The 26,036-nt window shown below is 44.7% G+C and overlaps 1 protein-coding gene across 2 annotated transcripts in view; it reads left to right on the top strand.

Moving 5' to 3' along the window:
• The window catches only part of LOC112264047 (netrin-1), a 98,703-nt gene that overhangs the window by 61,423 nt on the left and 11,244 nt on the right, over positions 1–26,036 (top strand). Inside the window, exons 4-5 of one of the 2 annotated variants that reach the window (XM_024440654.2) lie at positions 8,747–8,896; positions 12,971–13,024. In XM_024440654.2, the coding sequence (XP_024296422.1) occupies positions 8,747–8,896; positions 12,971–13,024 (204 nt within the window). The remainder of the gene's footprint in view (positions 1–8,746; positions 8,897–12,970; positions 13,025–26,036) is intronic. The other variant, XM_024440659.2, reaches the window with a different exon arrangement.

Below are 26,036 nucleotides of genomic sequence, written 5' to 3'. Positions count from 1 at the left end.
CTGTTTATACACACCACATATTTATTTACTTATATACTGGATTCTTGACATAGCTAACTTTAATATATCATTCTTGTACATATCATTCTTAGTATACAGTATATTGTGTACATTTCTGAGCCCTTCCCCTTTTTCCACGTTTTGTTACGTTACAGCCTTATTCTAAAATGGATTAAACAAATAAAACATCCTCATCAATCTACACACAATACCCCATAATGACAAATGTATTAAAAGTCAAAAACAGAAATACCTTATTTACATAGGTATTCAGACCCTCCTATGAGACTCGAAATTGAGCTCAGGTCCATCCAGTTGTTTTAAAAACTAGGCAAGTCAGTTAAGAACAAATTTTACAATGACGGCCTACACCTGCCAAACCCGGACGAAGCTTGGTATATTGTGCGCCACCGCCCTATGGGACTCCCAATCACAGCCGATTGTGATACAGCCTGGATTCGAACCAAGGTGTCTGTAGTGACGCCTCTTGCACTGAGATGCAGTGCCTTAGACCGCTGTGCAACTTGGGAGTCTATTGATCATCCTTGAGATGGATTAGAGTCCACCTGTGGTAAACTGAATTGCTTGGACATTATTTGGAAAGGCACTCACCTGTCTGAGGTCCCACAGTTGACAATGCATGTCAGAGCAAAAACCAAGCCAAGAGGTCGAAGGAATTGTCCGTAGAGCTCCGAGACACGATTGTGTCGAGGTACAGATCTGGGGAAGGGTACCAAAACATTTCTTCAGCATTGAAGGTCCCCAAGAACACAGTGGCCTCCATCATTCTTCAATGGAAGACGTTTGGAACCACCAAGACTCTTCCTAGAGCTGGCCGCCCGGCCAAACTGAGTCCGATGGTCATTCTGACAGAGCACCAGAGTTCTCTGCAGCACTTCACCAATCAGGCCATTATGGTAGAGTGGACAGACAGAAGCTATTCCTCAGTGTGTCAAAAGCAGTGACACACACACACACACACGCACACACACACACACGCACACACACACACCCACGCACACCCACGCACACCACACACCCACACGCACGCACACCCACACGCACGCACACACACACACACACCCACACACACCCAGATCCACCAATCACAGACACCGTTATTGTACTCCCATAGGCTGTGAGCTCAGTCTTAGAACAGCAGTACAGCATATCCCTGTGGTCTAAACCCTTGCATGCCACCATGTAAATAACATGTCATTACACTACTAGGAAATAATAACTCATCTCATATGCAAGAGAAACTTCCTATGTTCCTCTGTTGGTTTGTCCTAACTCCTTCAAACTCACTGATGCCTCACACCAAAACGAAAGCATAAACAGATTCCATCGTCATTTATAAAATATAAAATCCTCAGCTTACCTAAGCAGTTTTGTTCAGTTTCATTTCTGAAACTAGCCAGAGTTAAAGCCCTAATGTGATTATAAGCAAACACTGTCCGAGTTAGGCTGCGGTGTTCGATTACATCAAAACAGGAATGATTGGTAATTACGTTAAGGTGACAAATGATATGACGCATGATCCTGTCCGCTTGCCAGGTAAAACATTTGCACAGAACTATATTTGGAACTTTGCTGGCAATGAGTGAAGATATGAGGCTGTTACTCTGTCTCTGTCGCTCTCTCTCTCCCTCCCTCCATCCCTCTCCATATTAACCACCTCTCTCTCTCTCACAATATTAACACCCCCTGCTCTCTGTGTTAATGAAGTTAACACATACTCTGCTTTACCTATTATATATCAACTCCTATGAACCATCTTGTGCTTGGGGCTTAGCTTGTACAATTATTTAAAGTCCAGCATATCATAACTCAAGATAATTCAATGAAAACTAAAACCGCGTAACTAATTTCTGTTTCGCTCCTCCAGTGACATAAATACACACCATGCAGCTACACTAAAGTGACAGCAATTAAGGCCCTCAGTTATTTATTGTCCAACGGGAACCGCTGCTGGGTAGCTCTTGGACAGAATAAGCCCCTTAGCAATACAAGAGGGTAGAAGAGTACAGAGTCTTGCTTTTATATGAGAAACTCGATCACTTCAAATGACTCCCATGTGAGAACATTGCGAAGGAAACTGAGAGCAACGGCCACTTTGGCCCAGAAAGAACAGTCCCCAGAGCCTAGATTTATGGCTTCACCCCTCATTGACTAGAGTGTAAACACAGAATGCATATCGATTGAGGGCCTGGGCCCTAAGTGAGCACTTATGAAAGGTGCATCTTGTTCGTTTCTCTAACACCTTTGTCGGTAGAGCTAAAGTAATATGACGTTTTGGCACAGTGTCCGGGCGTGGCCCAAGGCCCACCATGCTTACAGATTTATTGGATAGGGAACCTATTGTTGATACCACACAGGAGGTTGGGCCTAAGTCCCATGCAAGTATAGATCGTTAATTAACATGGTATGATAGCCAAGGTGGGCAACAGGGTAGAAGCTCTCTGGGTGGTCTGGTTACGAATCTCACAAACTCAGCACCGCAAATATTAGTCGAGCTGATAAAGAGGTTGATACGCTGGCTGCCAAGGCAACCCTTTTAGGAGGTTTGTGGCCAAGTAATATTCAGATGCCGTGATAACGGTTAAGAAACTAAATCATTGGCACCAGCCTTGGATCTTTGGTTATGATGCTTTCAAAATCTGTCGATGAAAGGAGTGTCTGAAAGCTATTCTACTGAGATATAATACCAAGCTTAGTGCAGCGGGGAACCATATTAGTGCCATTTACTTTCAGCGTAATTCACACAGTAACATCAGCCAGTGTGTAATCACTTCAGTGAGTCGAACCACGAGGAACAAGTTTTACAGACAGAACAAAAAAAATGTGTCTTTGTCAAAGACAAAAGTTTCAGGTAGAATAACACGTAGAAGTGATTACGTTCTCCTCTCCATATGTCTTGCACTGTAGAACTTCATTAACCATAAATAACATTATGTTAAAGATAATTTTTTTTAAAAAAGATTGGTTTTCATAACTTCTCTGGAAATGAAAAATAAAGTTGTCTTTTTGTTGCTGTTGTCAATTATAATGACTTACATGTATTGTGTAGCATGTAAAATGGCAACTATATAGGAATACTATTGTCTCTATGCCCGTAGGCTCTTGCCTTGGCCCGTAGGCTCTTGCCTTGGCCCGTAGGCTCTTGCCTTGGCCCGTAGGCTCTTGCCTTGGCCACAAGTGTGACATCTCTAAGGATTCCAATGACTTTAATCAATAAAATACCAAAACGTATGAAAACCCAAAGTTAGATAGACATTCCCTGTATCAGATGAACATGTCATTGAAAAAAGGCCCGAGTCATGTAACATTATTTAATCTCTCCTCCCCACACATTTTTTTTGCGGACCAGTAGAAACCTAATTATAATAGAACACAGACACTCGGGTTGGGCATTATCCAACAGCCAACAAATTATTCTTATAGGCACCGAACGCACAAACCCAAACTGAGGGGGAGCAATGCAGTTCAAACATCAAACGCTTTATGGTAAACGATTGGCAGAGTTAAAAAATACAAAAAAATCTCACATTGAGCAATGATCGTCTCCTATGAAGAGCGAGCTCCTTTGAAATGCCTTCCATCACCCTCCCCGTTAACCAAGAACATTTTTCACTCTTTTATGTGCATCTCCCTCCTCAAAGTTTGTGTGTGTGTGTGTGTGTGTTACACTAGTAGGGAACTCAATCCTAACTCCATCTGAGCCTCTCCAAGGTCTTCATATAGAGGAACGAAACATTTATATACAGGACCAAGCCCATCAACCTTCAGAGCTCCTCAACCGGCTTAGTACTTTAACAATGGGTTATACAAAGCCTATGTTCCCCAGGCTCATATAAAAATGGCCTATTCTCTCCCAGACTGCTCCTTTAACTCGCTCAACTTGAGGACCAAGAGAAGCACTTTCTCTCCCCACTTCAAGTGTCTGTCAAAGAGGTTGGAAGGAGCTAGCCTTTCGCTAGCCTAGCTAGCCCCTGTAACTAGCTCATCATGGGGGGGCTCATTAGCCCTTTCTCTGCCCTCTACAAGTGTGTGTGAACGAGGACTGGAGGATGGAAGGAGTTAGCCTTTTTCGCTAGCTAGTGTCCCTATCTTGCCCAGTCATCTGGAGTAGCTGTGAGGAAGGATAGCAGGATAGCGTAGCTACTTAAGTGCTAAGTGGACACCCACTTGAAGCTTAAACTCTCCCCAGGTGGGTCCCCAGCAGGCTGTGGCAGTCAGAAAGGGCAGGAGGTCCCTGGGAGGACCTACTTTTACTATTTGCCCATCGTTGCAACACTGTATATAGCCATAATATGACGTTTGAAATGTCTCTATTCCTTTGGAACGTTTGTGAGTGTAATGTTTACTGTTCATTTTATATTCTTTATTTCACTTTTGTTTATTATCTATTTCACTTGCTTTGGAAATGTAAACATGTGTTTCCCATGCCAATAAAAGCCCTTTGAATTGAATTGAAATTGATAGAGAGAGCGAAAGAGTGAGAGAACGAGAGAGTCGGGGAATGAAAGAGACACCCAGAGAGAGAGAGAGAGAAAACGAGAGAACAAGCGAAAAAGAGCGGCCCACCTGCAGACCATGTGCGGAGCAACTTGATTTACTGGCAGGCTTAAGCTGTGGTTAGTGGGGCAGACGCTCTTAAAATCACGGTGCTAGCTCTCAGAAGCTCTGAAGAGGGCCGCACTTTGCCCTCCCTAACACTCCCCCCCCCCCTACCCCACTCCCCTCCGCCTTACTGACAGGCTCTTAAATTTACGTGCCTGAAGACGTGCCCGATTGGCCTCTACACTTGTTTATAGATTGTGTGTAAGCCTCCCCCCTTTTTTTCTCCCTCTGTTTTCTAGCCTCCACTCCCCTCCTCTCCCAGACAAAATGAGGCAATGAAACCTGGTGACAGATTGGCCTGATAAAGTGGTAATCGTTACTCGCTTTAAAGCCCACCGACCTGATAACAGAGGGGAGAGGGCTACGGATTCCCCCTCCGCTGTCTGATTAAGATAAGCGAGTTTAGCAGCAACAGCTACTGACTCACATAATACAGACAAAGAGAGAGAGAGAGAGAGAGAGAGAGAGGAGGGAGGAAGCAGAGAGAGATAGGGAGGAAGCAGAGAGAGATAGGGAGGAAGCAGAGAGAGATAGGGAGGAAGCAGAGAGAGAGAGAGACATAGGGAGGAAGCAGAGAGAGAGAGAGAGAGAGACAGAGATAGGGAGGAAGCAGAGAGAGAGAGAGATAGGGAGGAAGCAGAGAGAGAGCGAGAGAGAGAGGGAGGAAGCAGAGAGAGAGAGATGAGGGGAAGAGAGAGAGAGGGGAGGGGGAAGAGAGAGAGAGAGAGGGGAGGAGAAGGAAGAAAGAGGGGAGGAGAAGAGAGAGAGAGCGAGAGAGGAGAGGGGAAGAGAGAGAGAAGGGGGAGGAAGCAGAGAGAGATAGGGAGGAAGCAGAGAGAGAGAGAGAGAGAGAGAGGGAGGAAGCAGAGAGAGAGAGAGAGAGATAGGGAGGAAGCAGAGAGAGAGAGAGAGAGAGAGAGAGGGAGGAAGTGGAGAGAGAGAGAGAAGGGGGAGGAAGCAGAGAGAGAGAGAGAGAGGAGGGGAGGGGAAGAGAGAGAGAGGGGAGGAGAATGAAAGAGAGGGGGAGGAAAAGAGAGAGAGAAGGGGGAGGAAGCAGAGAGAGAGAGAGAGAGAGAGGGAGGAAGTGGAGAGAGAGAGAGAGAGAGAGAGAGAGAGGGAGGAAGTGGAGAGAGAGAAGGGGGAGTAAGCAGAGAGAGAGAGAGAGAGAGAGAGAGGGGAAGAGAGAGAGATAGAGGGAGAAAGCAGAGAGAGAGAGGGAGGAAGCGGAGAGAGATAGAAAGGGAGGAAGGGGGAGAGAGAGAGAGAGATAGGGAGGAAGAGAGGGAGGAAGAGAGAGAGAGAGAGAGAGAGAGGGGGAGGAAGCAGAGAGAGAGAGAGAGAGAGAGAGAGAGAGAGGGGAAGAGAGAGAGAGAGAGAGAGAAAGAGAGAGAGAGAGAGGGGAGGAAGCGGAGAGAGATAGAAAGGAGGAAGGGGAGAGAGAGAGAGAGATAGGGAGGAAGCGGAGAGAGAGAGCGAGAGGAGAGAGGCAGAGAGAGAGAGGGGAGGAAGCAGAGAGAGAGAGAGAAGAGAGAGAGAGAGGGGGAGGAAGCGGAGAGAGAGAAGGAGGAAGGGGTGGAGAGAGAGAGGAAGGAAGGGGGAGAGTGAGGGAGAAAGCGGAGAGAGAGGGCGGAAGCAGCGGAGAGAGAGAGAGGGAGGAAGCAGAGAGAGCGAGAGGGAGGAAGGGGAGAGAGAGAGACTGGCTCAGACTGTATGAATCAACCAAAATACAAAATCTTCTCATAAAATCTTGTACTGAATCTCAATAAAACTGATAAATCATTATCTCTACTATTATTCTGACATTTCACATTCTTAAAATAAAGTGGTGATCCTAACTGACCTAAAACAGGGAATTTTTACAAGGATTATATGTCAGGAATTGAAGAACTGAGTTTAAATGTATTTGGCTAAGGTGTATGTAAACTTCCGACTTCATCTGTAACATTCCCACCATGGGGAATGAGAATGCAGATTGTGGTCTGTAGCACCAGTGTAACCGCTTATACCCACAAAACCTCAAATTGCATAGCTCAAACTGAGACCTTTGATGATTCTCAGCAAGTTTAGCAGCAACAGCTACTGACTCACATAATACAGACAAAGAGAGAGAGAGAGAGAGGAGGGAGGAAGCAGAGAGAGAGAGAGAGAGAGGGAGGAAGCAGAGAGAGAGAGTAAGAGAGAGAGAGAGGGAGGAAGCAGAGAGAGAGAGAGAGAGAGAGAGAGAGAGATAGGGAGGAAGCAGAGAGAGAGAGAGAGATAGGGAGGAAGCAGAGAGAGAGAGGGGAAGTGGAGAGAGAGAGAGCGAGGGAGAGAGAGAGCGAGGAAGCAGAGAGAGAGAGAAGAGAGAGAGAGAGGGGGGAGGAAGCAGAGAGAAAGAGAGAGAGAGAGGGGGGAAGAGAAAGAGGAAGAGAGAGAGAGAGAGAAAGCTGGGAGGGGAAGAAAGAGAGAGGGGGAGGGGAAGAGAGAGAGCGAGAGGGGATGGGCGGGGAAGAGAGAGATAGAGAGGGAGAGAGAGAGAAGGGGAAGAGAGATAGAGAGGGAGAGAGCGAGAGAGGGGAGGGGGAGAGAGAGAGAAGGGGAAGAGAGAGGGAGAGAGAGGGAGAGAGGGGAGGGGGAGAGAGCGAGAGAGGGAGGGGAAGAGAGAGAGAGGAGGGGAAGAGATAGAGAGGGCGAGAGAGAGCGAGAGATAGAGGAGGGGAAGAGAGAGAGAGAGAGAGAGAGAGAGAGAGAGAGAAATCTCCAAATCTTGTACTGAATCTCAACATTCTCTGGTCATTTAGTAGAGTTCCAGTTAAAAGCAGAAGCTAAGCAACATTCACATAACATTCCCACCATGCGGAAGAGAATGCACATTGTGGTCTGTAAAACCAGTGTAACCGCTTATACCCACAAAACCTCAAATTGCATAGCTCAAACTGAGACCTTTGATGATTCTCATCATGACAAGTGACACTAGAGAGATGTAGGGAGGGGTCATTCTGAAGGACAATACACCCGCAGGCTTAAACCCAACATCACTGGCTAAAACCCAAAGTCATTTTCTAAAACCCGACATCATTGGGTTTTCTATAGGACATACTGTAAACATTTAACACGGAACACAGCCCATGGGACGCACACAACCAGACCCAAGTCGCATAGTTCTGTTACCCTGGCAACAACGTCTCATGGAGCTTAGGGGCTTGCTGACTAGAGGAAAGATTAGTAGAGAAGTTCTGGTATTGATTAGAATATAGGATTTGCGTCATGTGTGACATATCGTTATGGTAACCACGCCATGCCTGGATATGAACAGTACAAACAAACATAGACACAAGGAAAAACTTTGCCAATAGTTTAACATGATTTATTACAGTAGTTTACCTGTTATTCAACACTTTATCAAACTTGATATAGTGAGTTTAGTTGGCAAGATAGACCAACTGTGGGTTTAGTTGAAAATAAAGACAGGGGGTTAGCCTAGTGCAGGCAAAAGATGTTGCATTCCTGAAGCATATGTCTTAGATAGACTCCCCAGGCAGAGAGGAAATCTGACAGCCATTTTGGTTCCAGACTCAAACCTCTGATTAATAAAAAACAGCCAATCAGGATTATCTCTCCTATTTAATCATCTAGTAAACACGGTCGCCTGTTCCATTATCCTTCTTTCACACACACACATATTATAGAAAGAAGACTAAACATTTTGATCCCGGACAATCATACTGTCATGATCATGCTACCATGATAGCAGCTTGGAAAGAGCTAACGATTCCCAGCAGTCAATGTCAACCACCACTGTATGCCAGTTTGAATATGCTGAGCGTATGCTGAGCGTATGCTGAGCGTATGCTGTTCGTGTGTATTGCAGCGATGGCACTGCAAGTCAAGCTTGCTGTGTTGTGGACCCAAAGTAAGTCCTGTCACTCTTCCTGCAGCAAGCCTCACAAGCTTCACTGTCTCTTCTGTCCTCAACGCTCACGTTTCCAACCCTGTTGTTACCACCGCCACTGCTGTTGTTGTTGTTGTTGTTGTTGTTTTGTACTGTATCTGTGCTCTCTCTGTACATGGGTGTTACGTGTTTTTGTGTCCCCACCCACGCCAAACGTGTGTTCTCTTACCTCTTCTCTTCTGTTCCTCACAGCATGTGATTGCCATCCCGTGGGTGCTGCTGGCAAAACCTGTAACCAAACCACGGGTCAATGTCCCTGTAAAGACGGCGTGACTGGTATCACATGCAACCGCTGCGCTAAAGGCTACCAGCAGAGCCGCTCGCCCATTGCCCCCTGCATAAGTACGTGGAACCCAGCCTTTCCTAGTTGCCTGAACTTGCCTCACCAGCCACCAGCCACCCATATTAAAACCTTTGGTCGAGATATGACTTTTGCCCATTCCATCTCTATGCTTGAAACTTTCATACACACCTCCACAAAGAAAATTGACAATTTACAAAAAGGAACAAACTCACTCAACTAACCAACCAACTACACCCTCCCACCCCTCCCACCCACCCTCCGTCCGTCCATCCTCCCATCCATCCATCCAACCCACCCAACCCACCCTCCGTCCCACCCAACCACCAACCCACCCTCCCACCCTCCCACACCCAACTACCAACCCACCAACCAACCCACCCACCCACCCAACCACCAACCCACCCTCCCACCCAACCACCAACCCACCCTCTGTCCCTCCCATCCACCCTCCCAACTACCAACCCAACCACCAACCCACCCTCCGTCCCTTCCATCCATCCACCCACCCACCCCCACCGTCCCTCCCATCCACCCTCCCAACTACCCAACCACCAACCCACCCTCCCCTCCCATCCACCCTCCGTCCCCCCATACCCACCGTCCCTCCCTCCTCTGTCCTGGCTTGACAAACACACTACATGGCGCAGAATCCTACTCTTCTTCTTTCTCTCCTCCATTGGTTTCCTCAGACAAGCATTTAGTCACAGTGTTCTGACCACCCGGTAAATCTGAAAACTAAAATAAACAAATCATCCCCCAGAATCCTCTGTGAAGCCTCAACCTCCCAATGTTGACAGTCCCCATAAATACAACACTGCCAATTCCTGGTCCAGAGCCTAGTTAACGAACACCATCTCTAGGATCCACCAGTGTCCCTCATTGGCTGAAAAGGGAAAAGGGCCAATGACCAAGGGCAATCAGCATCTCAAAACAAAAATAAAATGGCTGCCACTTTATCTTAATTATTTGGCATTTGTTTTCACACTCCAAAACAATACATTTTAATTGCTGATTTTGGTCAATAAAATGATGATTCAGAGGTTAAATAAAAGCGATTATGAAATGAATTCTTCCGAAGGGATATTTTTGGCCAATGTCCAAGCCAAGGGGATATTTAAACCTACAAACTCCATTGGAATCGGATATCTTTGATTTTCCTGGGAAAGTCGCGCCACTCAGTCAGTGGTGTGAAACTTGGAGATGCTGAGGTTCCAGCGATCAGATGGGATCAACACAAATATTTAGTTTCTTCAATAACTGCTAAATAATCTTTTTTAAAGCCCTTCCCATTAACATTTAGCGATACTGAAACCTCTTGCCAATTTCAGTTTTAACAGGGAGGGATAAAATGTCATATCTCTGACTTCACATACTTTCCAATGTAGAGGGTCGTAAATCAGACCATACGAGTCGATTATGAGAAACAGGCTCATTATTATTATGTGATCTGGCACGCGTGGCTGAATCCTGATCGGCTATCATGGCTTGGCAGGTCGATTAGCAGTGACACAGAGTAATCAGTAGGGAGTAAAAACCACATGGCCTCTGGCAGCAATTTTTTTTCTTGTCACAAGACAAATGCTTGCATTCTTAATGAGAAATTAGGCCTGTATAAATTAAACAATTAGGCTGCCTTAATCGACATCCACGTCATCGGCGCCCGGGGTGCAGTTGTTGTTGGGGGTTAACTGCCTTGCTCAAAGGCAGTACGGCAGCAACCTTTTGGTTACTGGCCCAACACTCTTAACCACTAGGTGAAATAAACAACATTTAAATAAACGATTGGGATAAGTCCTAATCAAATCAGAGGCATTGAGCAAAAGACTTGATTCTTTCTTCCTTTACCACACAGAATCTTCATCTACAGTGGTTTGCAAAATTATTCACCCCCTTTGGAATTTTTCCTATTTTGTTGCCTTACAACCTGGAATTAAAATGGATTTTTGGGGGGTATCATTTGATTGACACAACATGCCGACCACCTTGAAGATGCAAAATATTTTTTATTGTGAAACAAAACAGAAATAAGACAAAAAACAGAAGACTTGAGCGTGCATAACTATTCACCCCACAAAGTCAATACTTTGTAGAGCCACCTTTTGCAGAAATTACAGCTGCAAGTCTCTTGGGATATGTCTCTATAAGCTTGGCACATCTAGCCACTGGGATTTTTGCCCATTCTTCAAGGCAAAACTGTTCCAGCTCCTTCAAGTTGGATGGGTTCCTGCTGGTGTACAGCAATCTTTAAGTCATACCACAGATTCTCAATTGGATTGAGGTCTGGGCTTTGACTAGGCCATTCCAAGACATTTAAATGTTTCCCCTTAAACCACTCGAGTGTTGCTTTAGCAGTATGCTTAGGGTCATTGTCCTGCTTGAAGGTGAACCTCCATCCCAGTCTCAAATCTCTGGAAGACTGAAACAGGTTTCCATCATGAATTTCCCTGTATTTAGTGCCATCCATCATTCCTTCAATTCTGACCAGTTTCCCAGTCCCTGCCGATGAAAAACATCCCCACAGAATGATGGGATGGCGTTCTCAGGGTGATGGAATAGCGTTTTCCATGATGGCCAAAAAGCTCAATTTTAGTCTCATCTGACCAGAGGACTTTCTTCCATATGTTTGGGGAGTCTCCCACATACCTTTTGGATCTCCACTGTGGAGTTTTGCAGCTCCTTCAGGGTTTTCTTTAGTCTCTTTGTTGCCTCTCTGATTAATGCCCACCTTGCCTGGTCTGTGAGTTTTGGTGGGTGGCCCTCTCTTGGCAGGTTTGTTGTGGTGCCATATTCTTTCCATTATTTAATAATGAATTGAACGGTGCTCTGTGGGATGTTCAAAGTTTCTGATCTTTTTTTATAACCCAAATCTGTACTTCTCCACAAATTTGTCCCTGACCTGTTTGGAGATCTCCTTGGTCTTCATGGTGCCGCTTGCTTAGTGGTGTTGCAGACTCTGGGGGCTTTCACAACAGGTGTATATATACTGAGATCATGTGACAGATCATGTGACACTTAGATTGCACACAGGTGGACTTTATTTAATTAATGATGTGACTTCTGAAGGTAATTGGTTGCATCAGATCTTATTTAGGGGCTTCATAGCAAAGGGGGTGAATACATATACACCCACCACTTTAAAAAAAAAATTTTTTTAAACAAATCATTTTTTTGGACTATTTTGTGTATGTGTATTACAAGAAATCCAAATAAAAATCCATTTAAATTACAGGTTGTAATGCAACAAAATAGGAAAAACGCCAAGGGGGGTGAATGCTTTTGCAAGGCACTGTATGCATGACCGCCAATACACTGATATTGTGCTCTTTTCCTTTCCTGTGTATCTTATCTATCTTGCCACCCTTTCCTTTTATCTATGTGTTCTCATTCAACTGTATCTGTGCTTCTCTGTCCTTGCTTCCCCTCGCTGCTTACACACCTGTTTCGGCGGTTTTATCCCCGTTTTGCCGCCAGTGTAACAAAATGCATTAGGTTTTTATATCTATTGTTATCTAATGTTACCATCCTGCTCCTTTGGAGATAAGAGGAGCTCTTTTCATGCATGGCTTCATTCAATGTCAACTTCCTGCCTCTGTAAATAGCCTACACGAGAGGGTGAAGGAGAGCTGAGAGAAGGAAGTCTTGGTTGTAAAACCGCAGATACCTCGTCGTGGGGGCGAATAGAGGCGTAAGGGGGGAGACATTACAGATTTCACCCCCCCCCCTATCTCCCCTCCAGATCTTAAGATTGAATCTCGCTGTTCCCCTTTGACCTGATCTGCCAGGTAGCTCCACCTGTACGGCATTCATATTAGGAAGTCCTCAGTTCTCAGACTTCCTAATATGGATACTGTACAGCTGAGAAAGTAACTCTCTACAGGCGAAACCTAACTAGTAACCATCCCTTCGTACAGTTACCCCACACAGCACGTCTACATCTACTGAAAAACTGTAGGTTGTACATTAATACTAAAGCTTGTCTGCTGGAAAATAAACACTCTTATTGTATTGTATACTCGTCTTAATTTGCATAACTCTTTAATTCTATGTCAAATGTCAAACATAATGAAGCTAATTCTTGTCTGTGTTTGTGCGGTGTTTTTACCTGGAAACAGAGATTCCCGTTGTTCCCCCGACAACCACAGCCAGCAGTACAGAGGAGCCAGCAGGTGAGTGGATCCAGTCTCAGTCTCAGTCCTTATCTCTCACTACACTGCTTGTGTGATCCTAATTCCTCTGCAACATGGGATTATCAGAGCATGTTCTTGAGACTCATTTGTTGATATCAAACGGTTTAAATTCCACTGGCTACATCTGTGGATACCCATAATGCCTTTAGCTAGGATTTGGTTTACAGTGTGTATTTAGGCTGAGCAGAAAACAGAAAGAACCGCTCTCCCTCTCTCCCATCCCCACCCCTTCTAACTAAACATTTCCTTCACGTGAAATGTTAGAGCGAGTACAGTTTAAATTGGATCCCCGTTGCCTTCCCCCTCACTCCCCTCGTTAGAAGTTCATAAATATTAAATCAATTAGCCGTTGCCTTGGGATGTAGGTCCTTTAATCTTACACTCTTCATCTAATTAACTGTGTAACTGGAACGCAGTGGGGTGTTGGCACGGCAACGTTCTGGGCCGTGATATTGTTGATCTGTTGATTTTGTCTCTCTAAGAGGAAAAGAGAGGGAATATGGTAGTGAAAGGAAGAGAGAGGAATTTGGGGCTCTGGTGCTAATCAGGGAAGCGAGCTCTTTCTCGAATTCAGGAGAGATGAGACAGTAGCTTGTTCAGAGGGGATTTCTTCCAAATTATACAGTGTGCATCACTCTCCCACCAGCTACTGTCAAAACACGGCAGTATTGTATATATATAATTTCATGGACTACTTCCTTAGTTAAATCTTATTAATTAACATGGAGAGATGAAATGGAAATGGATGTAACTTTTATATAAACACCTGTTAAACTTGAAAATTAAGCCAGAGACACAGTATGAGAAAAAACTATTCAGGAAAGAATGTTAAGAACGAACAAAGATGGCAATGAAGATTTGTCACTAGTTAGTCACTACAAGAACCTGTCAGAGGGCAACACAGGCCACATCCTTCTCCTTTGCCCCTAGCTCGTGGAAACGTGTGGTCATAGCGATGTTCCTCTCCCAGACAGAGAGAGGAGTTGTAGCGTGCCAGAACGCCTGGCAGCTGTTCTCAGACCTCCTGTTGGCCGTCTCTACTGCTGTTCTGACAGATCAGATTGACAGGGAAGTGAGGTTACTGCTGGTGTTGGAGAGTAAAGCCCCCCCCCTCCTCTTTTTTTCCCTCTTTCCATCACTCCTCTTCTCTTCTCTCCCTGTTTCATGTTTTTTTTTTGCAATATCACCAAATCAATACAACAGGTGAATTGTGAAATGCTTAATTACAAGCCCTTAACCAACAATGCAGTTTTTAGAAAAGACAGTTAAGAAAATATTGACTAAATAAACTAAAGTAACACAATAAAATGACAATAATAAGGCTATATACAGGGGGTACCAGTACCAAGTCAATGTGCGGGGGTACAGGTTAGTCGAGGTGACGTGTACATGTAGGTACGGGTAAAGTGACTATGCATAGATAATAAACAGCGACTAGCAGCAGTGTGAAAACCAAATAGTCCAGCTGGCCATTTTATTAATTGTTCAGCAGTCTTATGGCTTGGGGGTAGAAGCTTTTGAGGAGCCTTTTGGACCTAGACTAGGCGCTTTGGTACAGCTTGCCATGCGGTAGCAGAGAGAACAGTCTGTGACATGGGTGACTGGAGTCTTTGACAATTTTGTGGGCCGTCCTCTGACACCGCCTAGTATATAGGTCCTGGAAGGCAGGAAGCTTGGCCTCAGTGATGTACTGGGAAAATACGGACTACCCTCTGTAGCGCCTTGCGGTCAGACGCCGAGCGGTTGCCATACCAGGCGGTGATGCAACTGGTCAGGATGCTCTCGATGGTGCAGCTGTATAACCTTTGAAAGGATCTGGGGACCCATCTTTTCAGTCTACTGAAGGGGAAAGGGCATTGTCGTGCCCTCTTCACAACTGTCTTGGTGTGTCTGAACCATGATAGTTTGTTGGCAATGTTGACACCAAGGAACTTGAAACTCTCAACCCCACTCCACTTCAGCCCCGTCGATGTAAATGGGGGCGTGTTCGGCCCTCCTTTTCCTGTAGTCCACCATCATCTCCATTGTCTTGCTCACGTTGAGGGAGAGGTACGCACCACTGAAGGGCCCGCACCTCTGAGGGTTCCCTGTGTTTTGGGTCACTGTGGCAGATGTGTTGTTGCCTACACTTACCACCTGGGGGCGGTCCATCGGGAAGTCCAGGATCCAGTTGCAGAGGGAGGTGTTCAGTCCCAGGGTCATTAGCTCAGTGATGAGTTTTGTGGTCACTATGGTGTTGAACACTGAGCTGTAGTCAACAGCATTCTGATATAGGTGTTATTTTTGTTCAGGTGGGAAAAGGCAGTGTGGAGTGCGATTGAGATTGCATTATCTGTGGATCTCTTGGGGCGGTATGCAAATTGGAGTGGTTCTAGGGTTTCCGGGATGATGGTGTTGATGTGCGCCATGACCAGCCTTTTAAAGCACTTTATGGCACCCGACGTGAGTGCTACGGGGCAGTAGTCATTTGGGAAGGTTACCTTCTCTTTCTTGGGCACAGGGACTATGGTGGTCTGCTTGAAATTGAGGTATTACAGACTCTGTCAGGGAGAGGTTGAAAATGTCAGTGAAGACACTTGCCAGTTGGTCCACACATGCTCAGAGTATACATCCTGGTAATTCATCTGTTGATATGTTTAAAGGTCTTGCTCACATCAGCTACGGAGAGCAGCCGTTGCTCTCATGCATGCTTCAGTGTTGCTTGCCTCGAAGCAAGCATAAAAGGCATTTAGCCTATCTGGTAGGCTCGTGTCACTGGGCAGCTCATGTCTGGGTTTACCTTTGTAGTCTATAATTGTTTGCAAGCACCGCCACATCCGACGAGCATCAGAGCCGGTGTAGTAGTATTCAATCTTAGTCCTGTATTGACGCTTTGCCTGTTTGATGGTTTGTCACAGGGCATAGTAGGATTTCTTGTAAGCTTCCGGGTTAGAGTCCCACAACTTGAAAGCTCTAGCCTTTAGCTTGGTGCACATGTTCCTGTAATCCATGGCTTCTGGTTGGGATATGTACGTACGGTCACTGTGGGGACCACGTCGTCGATGCACTCATTGATGAAGCCAGTGACTGAGGAGGTATACTCCTCAATGCCATTGGATGAATCCTGGAACATATTCCAGTCTGTGCAAGCAAAACATTCCTGTAGCGTAGCATCCGCATCAACTAACTACTTCCGTATTGAGCGAGTCACTGGTTCTTCCTGCTTTCGTTTTTGCTTGTAAGCCGGAATCAGGAGGATAGAATTAAGGTTAGATTTGCCAAATGGAGGGCGGTGTGTGGAGTAAAGGTGGTCTAAAGTTTATTTCCTCTGGTTGTATCTGTGACATGCAGGTAGAAATGAGGTAAAACAGATTTAAGTTTGTCTGCATTAAAGTCCCTGGCCACTAGGAGTGCCGCTTCTGAATGAGCATTTTCTTGATTGCTTATGGCCTTATACAGCTCGTTGAGTGCGGTCTTAGTGCCAGGGTCGGTTTGTGGTCATAAATAGACGGCTACAAAAAATATTAATGAAAACTCTCATGGTAGATAGTGTCGTCTACAGCTTATCATGAGGTACTCTACCTCAGGCGAGCAATACCTCAAGACTACCTTAATATTAGACATTGCGCACCAGCTGTGATTGACAAATAGACACACATCCCCTCCCTAGTCTGGGAGCAACATTATATCCTTCGCATCCTTCCCTGGCTGAACTAAACAAACTGTGGGTTCCCATGTATTGTATCCTGAACAGTGAACACAGAGGTTTTCAAAAGGCAAGTGAATCACTGGCTGGTCAAGAACTCTCAATTTTCGACATCACTTGATAATTCGCCATAGTTCTCCCTAGTTCCGTCGTCCCTGATTCTCTGCATTTGAGTGAGCATTAACGCGTAGGTGTTCTTGCGGAATAAGAGCTAAAGAACTCCCGTTATAATCCTATTGATTAAACTGTGTCATCTGACCAATGTAAACATCATTATAGAGGTAACGTATAATGATACTGACCACGTAACTCCGTATAACGTAATCACCTGGGGGAATTCCTGTACTTGCAACTTGAATGGGTGCGACATACTATGAACATTCTATAGAAATGGGAGATGTTGAAATCAAGCAGATTGCAAGGTGGGGCACTTTGACTGACAGATTGTATCGGTCACGTCAGATTCCTGGGTAGACGGACAAAGGTCCGGGGGGAACACTCAGGCTTCCAAACCAGAGGATACATAGTTTCACACATTACTGGGTTTGGACTGAGCCAACCACTGGATGGCTTGGTACGTGGACAAATGGGATCTCATCCAATGCATGATTGGTGACAGATGTGGTTGTTCTTACCAGGGCCTCACCACCAGTCCCCCAAATATGTGCCTATGTCGTTAGTGAAGCATATATATACTGAAAAAATATATAACATGCACAATTTCAACGATTTTTACTGAGTTACAGTTCATGTAATGAAATCATTCAATTGAAATAAATTAATTGGGCCCTAATCTATGGATTTCACATGACTGGGAATACAGATATGCATTTGTTGGTCACAGACACCTTAACAAAAAGGTAGTGGCGTGGATCAGAAATCCAATCAGTGTCTGGTGTGAACACCATTTACCTCATGCAGCACCACACATCTCCTTCTCATAGAGTTGACCATGCTGTTGATTGTGGCCTGTGGCATGTTGTCCCACTCCTCTTCAACGGCTGTGTGAAGTTGTGGATATTGGCGGAAACTGTAACACATTGTCGAACACGTCGATCCAGAGCATCCCACACATGCTCAATGGGTGACATGTCTGGTGAGTATGCAGGCCATGGAGGAACTGGGACATTTTCAGCTTCAAGGAATAGTGTACAGACCCTTGCGACATGGGGCCCGTGCATTATCATGCTGAAACATGAGGTGACGGCGGCGGATGAATGGCACATCAATGGGCCTCAGAATCTCATCTCTGTTTTTGTGCTCATTTCAGCTCATGAAACCAACACTTTAAATGTATACATTGAAGAAAAATATAAACGCAACATGTAAAGTGTTAGAGAGAGAGACATACAGACAGATGCAGATATATACAGTGTTTTATCTAGATGGAGAGACTTTAAGTGACGAGTCATGACATTATCGCTACTTTGGTTGGTAAGGTAGGACTAAAGGAAGAGAAACCGGCATGCTTGGGGTGGGCTGATTATACGCGAGGCTGGACAGCTGTGCAGCAGGTGCCTCCCCCCTACCCCAACCCCATCGGAGTCAGTTGAAGGAAGTGGGGGGGGTATTAATTTGTCTCCAACGATGTGTTCTGGGTTCCCCACCTCCCTGAGTACATGGAGGGGTGGAATGCATGGCGAATATCTCGGACGGCAAGGCACAGACAAAACACATATTGTGCGGTTAGGTCACGGATAGTGTGAGTAGTCACTCCCCCTTGGTCCTCGCCTGACAGAGATGTCTGTAGAGCAACGGAATGTGGAGGAGATTATAACAGCTGAGCTGACCACCATAATATCAACCAGTGACCACAACCAGGGTGGTATTAATTAGGCACGAAATGGAAGAAAAACAGTCATAATCGCTATAAAACGGGGAGTTACTGTCGAAAGTCATCCAATGAGAAGCGTTCGTTTTCGGTTACAAAACGTTTTGGGACGGTGTGCCCTTATGAACATGATCCAGGATATGGGCCACGATGATGATGATAAGAAAGATGTGGGGTTTTTTTGTGGCTGGAATGGTTCAGGATTTGCAGTGAGACCCTCCCTGGATATTTGGGACATGAGTCTCTCCCTGGATCCACGCTACACACCCTGTTAATACTCTCTGCTGCCTCACTGGGCTTTAGTGTTGTGTCATGGGATTTTATTACCTGCTCCTAGTTTAATATGAGCAAGAGAGAGGAGAGAGAGAGAGAGAGGAGAGAGAGAAACGTTGACCCGAGGGAGAGGGAAAGGGAGAGAACGGGGAGAAAATAGCATCGTAATAGCATTGTATTGGCGTGTCATCATCATCGATACCAAACCCACAATATGATTTATGGCTTGGCAATCTCAGCATGGCTCTCACAACATGAACACATTGGCATCTGCCTCTCTCACTGTCTTCTGTTGTCTGCATGTTGGGATGGAGCCAGCATCATTGCCCACTGACTCCACTGAAACTCAATTGCAGTAATAGGGATGACCACACTCTTGTTTTCAGATTGGTTCCACAGAACATGCCGCCCAAAACAAACAACCCACAAAAGCATCATGAATCATAAATAGACGCTTTCGCTCTGTTGTTTCCCAGCTCTGTCGCTCACTGGGATCGAAAACAACTTTTCTCTTACTTCAGGAGGATGAAAGAATGAATGAATGAGAGAGAGAGAGAAAGAGGCCGTGTACGAAACCTGACTTGCCTACTACTTACAAAAACTGCATACTGTGTACTAACCATACTACATACTATTTAGAATGTACTGTTTAGTAAAAATCTATTCAATAGGCAACAGATATCACCATACTAGACTCACCCATACTGAGAACACGTCATCTGATGTGAAACTGCACCGTTTCCCCCCATTCTATCATTATGGTGCAGCAGGTCTCACTATCAGCTGCTGTCAAACACATCTGGGTCTGAAAAGAGGATTCTCTTCCTCAATAGCACGCAGCAAATTTGTAGTAGATGAAAAGCCGAAACGAGTATGACACGGCATACCATTTTTTTTTTACATACTATAAAACGTTCTATTTTCACATTCCAAAAATACCAAAAATTCCTACTGTTTAGAACGCAATTATGGGTATTTGGACACGGCCAGTGTTGTGTTTGAGAACATCTAAAGCGAGACCGATTCAAGACCAAGACTGGAGCAAATCGAGTCCGAGGCTGGAGGGGGGCAAGACCGAGTCAAGACCGAGTCAAGACCAAGTCAAGACCGAATCAAGACCAAGTCAAGACCGAGTCAAGACCGAGTCAAGACCGAATCAAGACCGAGTCAAGACCAAGTCAAGACCGAGTCAAGACCGAGTCAAGACCGAGTCAAGACCGAGTCAAGACTGAGGCTGGAGGGGGCGAGACCGAGTTAAGACCAAGTCAAGACCGAGTCAAGACCAAGTCAAGACCGAGACCAGACAAATGTAAGTCCAATTCAAGACCATGACTGTAATAGTGTTATATCGCCATGATAAGAGTTCAAAATGTTCTGTGTTCATATTTCAGAAGAGCAGTTTGTTCTTCCTTACACAGAGACACGACCGAGACACTCAATATTTGGTCTCGAGACCGGTCTCAAGGACTACAACATTGGACACGGCCAGAGAGAAGAAAGAAATGAAGAAACAAAGAACAAGAAAGAAAGAAAGAAAACAATTAAGAAAACTCTCTTTGGACAGTGTCCAGCCCTACTGAAATGATCCCAGCAGCCCAACAGCCCAGGCACTGTGGCTTTAATCTAATTACATGCTTTATTTGCCACAATTTGTCTCTCAATCAGTCTTGTTCACGGAGAAGAAAGAAGTAGGGAGGAGAAAGGCCTCCCCCATGCCCCTATTTACACCTCTTTGTTCCAGCTAAGCAGGTCCCTGTCACTGGGTCCTGTCTAGGTCTTTGCGCTACTTTTATCCATGTAGATAAAAGTCTGAAAAATGTGCCTAGGACTTAAAGACTAAGAGGGTGTCAATCAATCTCTCTCACTGCTAAAGAAGCACAGACACATCCAGGCGGCAAAGGAGCGTCTCTCAGCGTTTCTCCTTCCTCGCTCAAACAACCGAGAAACAAAGGGAACGACACCTCCCAGTAAGAGAGCGTAGAGAGGGGATGGAGAGAGGAGGGGAGGTACACAGAGCTCAGCGCCCCTGGACTCATTCCACTTCCCCTGACTAGAGTGTCCCACACAAAGGGTACATTTGTCCTCGCGGTGGGGGACTGCCTGGTCCTGTATGGGGATCTGGGGGTGCTCGTCTCAGGAGTACACTAATGGCCAACGAGCGCTATCAAAGGAAAGTATCATGATGCCATCAAGGGGGTTTATGGGAAAGCAAAAGCAGCCTTTTCCACAGGCCCGGGTCGTCATTTACATGGAAATCAGGCGCCGCTCTGCCTGGTATAGACTCAATTTCATCTACTGTGCCATTTTTCCCCTCACAACTACCTTCTCCAACCCCATCAGCTGAGACGATTTTGGGTTTACTTGAAACCCCTCACCCCGCCAACCAACTTCGTCCTCTTCTAGTGTCCCCCCAGCCACTCTCCCACCCTCCTCTACTTTGGGTGCATTTTTCCTCGTTTCAGCGTTACCCAGGCAACCTCATTCACCCAGAATATAAAGGGAAGTATAAGGCAGGCATGGAGCACAGACCTGGTCACAACAATGAAGTTTGTTCATATTCAGGCTGGCTGAAAGGTCTTATCCTTCCTCCTACCAGCCCATCACCCTGCTTAACACATCACCCCTCCCCTACTCATCCTTCCCTCTCACTCCCTCCCTCTCTCTCCCTTCATGTCTCACTTTGTGAAAAGATAGCACGATTAAAACCTTTTCAGAGGAGAGTTGAGGGAACTGTGCCGATACAGTACTCTGGATCCAATTTGTGTCAGAGAGTGAAAAAAGGGAAACAAAAGATTTTAATTCCTATGTTTGGCCTCGCGTCATGCACTCTTTACTGAAGGTGACTGGCGGTGTGGCAGCGGAGCGTGGGGCAATCAGGAAAGCCTTGGCACCTTTTCTGCCAAGGTTAAATCAGAGAAGTGGGCTGTGTGGATACACACTTAAAGTCCCAGTAATTCATCACAAACCTGTACACATTACCTAACCGAACTGAGTCAAGGCAAGCAGTACTACTCTGGCCTGATGCATCTACCAGAGTTGCTAAAACTGTGGTGGAATAAACTAAATATCTGAGCCAGCACAGTACAGGTCAGGGGCTTCATTTATAAATGTTGTGTACATATAAAATATTCCCCTACACATGCCTGCTCCCATTTTCCTGTAAAAGTTGCCATTTATAAAAACAGAACAACCTTTTCTAGTGGTTGAAGTATTGTATTGCAAACATGCAAGTATTGTGTGCAAAATCAGGGATATGATGACATGATTTTCCCCCAAAACCCCCACAAAAAAAACTGAAAACATAACAACAAGATGCTGCCATTTGCCATAAGAGTGAAATCAATGTCTACAGAACCAGAAAGTAGTCATACCTCTTGACTTATTCCACATTCATTGTGTTACAGCCTGAAATCAAATGGATTGCAAAGTGAAAACATGTTTTTAGAATTTTTTTGCAAATGTATTGAAAATTAATAAATACAGAAATAACTAAGTTACATAAGTATTCATCACACCCATGAGTCAATACATGTTAGAATCACCTTTGGCAGCGATTACAGCTGTGAGTCTTTCTGGGTAAGTCTCTAAGAGCTTTCCACACCTGGATTGTGCAACATTTGCCTATTATTCTTTAAAAAAATGTCAAGTTTGATCATTGCTAGACAGCCAATTTCAAGTCTTGCTATAGATTTTCAAGCCAATTTAAGTCAAAACTGTAACTAGGCCACTCAGGAACATTCAATATCGTCTTGGTAAGCAACTATTTAATTTTATTGTCATGCTGAATTGTGAATTTGTCTCCCAGTGTCTGTTGGAAAGCAGACTGAACCAGGTATTCCGTTAGGATTTTGCCTGTGCTTGGCTCTATTCCGTTTCTTAGTCCTAAGCCAATAACAAGCATACCCATAACATGATGCAGCAACCACCATGCTTGAAAATATGAAGAGTGGTACTCAGTGATGTGTTGGAAATGCCCCAAACATAACACTTTGTATTCAGGACAAAAAGTTTATTCCATTGTCACATTTTTTGCAGCATTACTTTTGTGACTTGTTGCATACAGGATGCATGTTTTGGAATATTTGTATTCTCTATAGGCTTCCTTCTTGTCACTCTGTCAATTAGATTTGTATTGTGGAGTAACTACATCCTCTGTTTTCTCCTATCACAGCCATTAAACTTTGTAGCTGTTTTGAAGTCATGGTGAAATCCTTGAGCGGTTTCCTTCCTCTCCGGCAAATGAGTTAGGAAGGAAGCCTGTATCTTTGTAGTGACTGAGTGTATTGATATACAGTCCAAAGTGTAATTAATAACTTCACCATGCTCAAAGGTATATTCAATGTCTGTTTATTGTATTTGTTTACTCATCTACCAATATGTGCCCTTCTTTGCAAGGCATTGGAAAACCTCCCTGGTCTTTGTGGTTGAATCTGTGTATGAAATGTACTGTTCGACTGAGGGACCTTATAGATAATTGTATGTGTGGGGTACAAAGTTGAGCTAGTCATTCAAATCATGTTAAACATTATTATTGGACACAGAGTGAGTCCATGCAACATATTCTGTGACTTATTAATCACATTTCTACTCATGAATTTATGTAGGCTTGCTATAACTAAGGGGTTGAATACTAATTGACTCAAGACATTTCAACTTTTCATTTGTAAACATTTCTAAAAACACAATTCCACTTTGACATTACGAGGTATTGCATGTAGGCCTGGGGTTATTTTCACGACCGCTGCAGAATAAATTCCTCCTATTTTCTAGCCATGATCGGGTCATTTTCCCTATGTAGCCATACAACAAATCACGATGCATCGCCCATTTAATTGGGACTAGTAGCCTAAATAGATTCTGTTTTTTTAAGCTAAACTTGCTTTTTGCCTGAGTAACCTCTGGTGGCAGAGCATTACATGATAACATGGCTCTATACATGCTGTACAGTACCTAGCCTAAATAGATAGGCTATGTACAGTGCCTTCAGAAAGTATTCAGACCCCTTGACTTTTTCCACATTCTGTTAGGTTACAGCCCTATTCGAAAATTGATTAAATAGTCCCCCCCCCCCTCATCACAATCTGCACACAATACCCCATAATGACAAAGCAAAAACAGGTTTTTAGAATTTTTTGCTAATTTATAAAACTTCAAATACTGAAATACCACATTTACATAAGTATTCAGACCCTTTACTCAGTACTTTGTTGAAGCACCTTTGGCAGCGATTACAGCATAGCGTCTTCTTGGGTATGATGCTACAAGCTTGGCACACCTGTATTTGGGGAGTTTCTCCCATTCTTCTCTGCAGATCTTCTCAAGCTCTGTCGGGTTTGATGGGGACCGCTGCTGCACAGCTCTTTTTCAGGTCTCTCCAGAGATGTTCGATCAGGTTCAAGTCCAGGCTCTGGCTGGACCACTCAAGGACATTCAGAGACTGTCCCGAAGCCACTCCTGCGTTGTCTTGGCTGTATGTTTAGGGTCGTTGTCCTGTTGGAAGGTGAAACTTCACCCAGTCTGAGGTCTTGAGCACTCTGGAGCAGGTTTTCATCAAGGATCTCTCTGTACTTTGCCTTGTTCATCTTTGCCTCAATCCTGACTAGTCTCCCAGTCCCTGCTGCTGAAAAACATCCCCACAGCATGATGCGGCCACCACCGTGCTTCACCGTAGAGATTGTGCCCGGTTTCCTCCAGATATGACGATTGGCATTCAGGCCAAAGAGTTCAATCTTGGTTTCATCAGACCAGAGAATCTTGTTTATCATGGTCTGAGAGTCTTTAGGTGCCTTTTGGCAAACTCCAAGCAGGCTGTCATGTGCCTTTTAGTGAGGAGTGGCTTCCGTCTGGCCACTACCATAAAGGCCTGATTGGTGGAGTGCTGCAGAGATGTCCTTCTGGAAGTTTCTTCCATCTCCACAGAGGAACTCTAGAGCTCTGTCAGAGTGACCATTAGGTTCTTGGTCACCTCCCTGACCAAGGCCCTTCTCCTCCGATTGCTCAGTTTGGCCGGGGCTGCCAGCTCTAGGAAGAGTTTTGGTGGTTCCAAACATTGGGGAATGATGGAGGCCACTGTGTTCTTGGGGACCTTCAATGCTGCAGAAATGTTTTGTTACCCTTCCCCAGATCTGTACCTCGACACAATCCTGTCTCGGAAGCCTACGGACAATTCCTTCAACGTCATTTTTGTTCTGACATGCACTGTCAACCGTGGGACCTTATATAGACAGGTGTGTGTCTTTCCAAATCATGTCCAATCAATTGAATTTCCCACAGGTGGACGCCAATCAAGTTGTAGAAACATCTCATGGATGATCAATGAAAACGGGATGCACCTGAGCTCAATTTCAAGTCTCATAGCAAAGGGGCTGAGTACTTATGTAAATAAGGTAGTTCTGTTTTTAATTTTTAATACATTTGCAAACATTTCTAAAAACCTGTTTTCGCTTTGTCATTATGGGGTTATTGTGTTTAGATTGCTTAGGATTTTTTTGTATTTAATCCGAAGGCACTGTGTTTCCAGTTTTGCTGTAGCCGATGTGATCCCATAGGCAGGGCAGATTATAACACACAGTCGAATTTCACAGGTGAACAGACAGTCAACCTTTTACATTGAAGAATGCATGTACAGTAATACTGTAATAAAACAAAATGTTACCCTAGGACAATGTTTCAGAATTCACGACAGTCCGGAATATTTGGGGGAAAAGTCGATACAAAACATTGTTGGATTCAAACATTCTGCTGACAGGTCTAAATTCATTTTCCATCATTTTTTCTTTCAGAACCTGTCACAGTCATTTGCGAAACACAGAATAAATTACTGCAAAAGGTTAAAACATGCTGGCAACACCTCCAGAAACATTTGATAACATTTATTTTTGATTTCTAATAGTTCCAGATTATACAGCAAATAAATGTGTTAATTGTAAAACCATAAAAGGTGAATGCAGGGCGTTTCCATGCATGAGTTATAATGCGCGTTCTCGCGCGCACAGTTTTACGACGGGCTGATTTATAACGGGAAACATGCATATGTATGGCATCCACCAAGTTTATAAATCTAAATATTTTTAGATGTACGTATTATTTTCAGAAATTGCACATGCAGATATTTAGTCTGAAATGTACGCAATGGTTATAAATGAGGCCCATGGCCGGGCCCTAACTGTGTCAGGTATTTATTTGTTCACTGTGGAGGAGTG

Source organism: Oncorhynchus tshawytscha, linkage group LG02 (genome assembly GCF_018296145.1).
Source record: "Oncorhynchus tshawytscha isolate Ot180627B linkage group LG02, Otsh_v2.0, whole genome shotgun sequence".
NCBI classification, from domain to species: domain Eukaryota; kingdom Metazoa; phylum Chordata; class Actinopteri; order Salmoniformes; family Salmonidae; genus Oncorhynchus; species Oncorhynchus tshawytscha.
The sequence above is the reverse complement of the archived record's forward strand: the minus strand, read 5'-3'. Positions and strand labels throughout refer to the sequence as shown.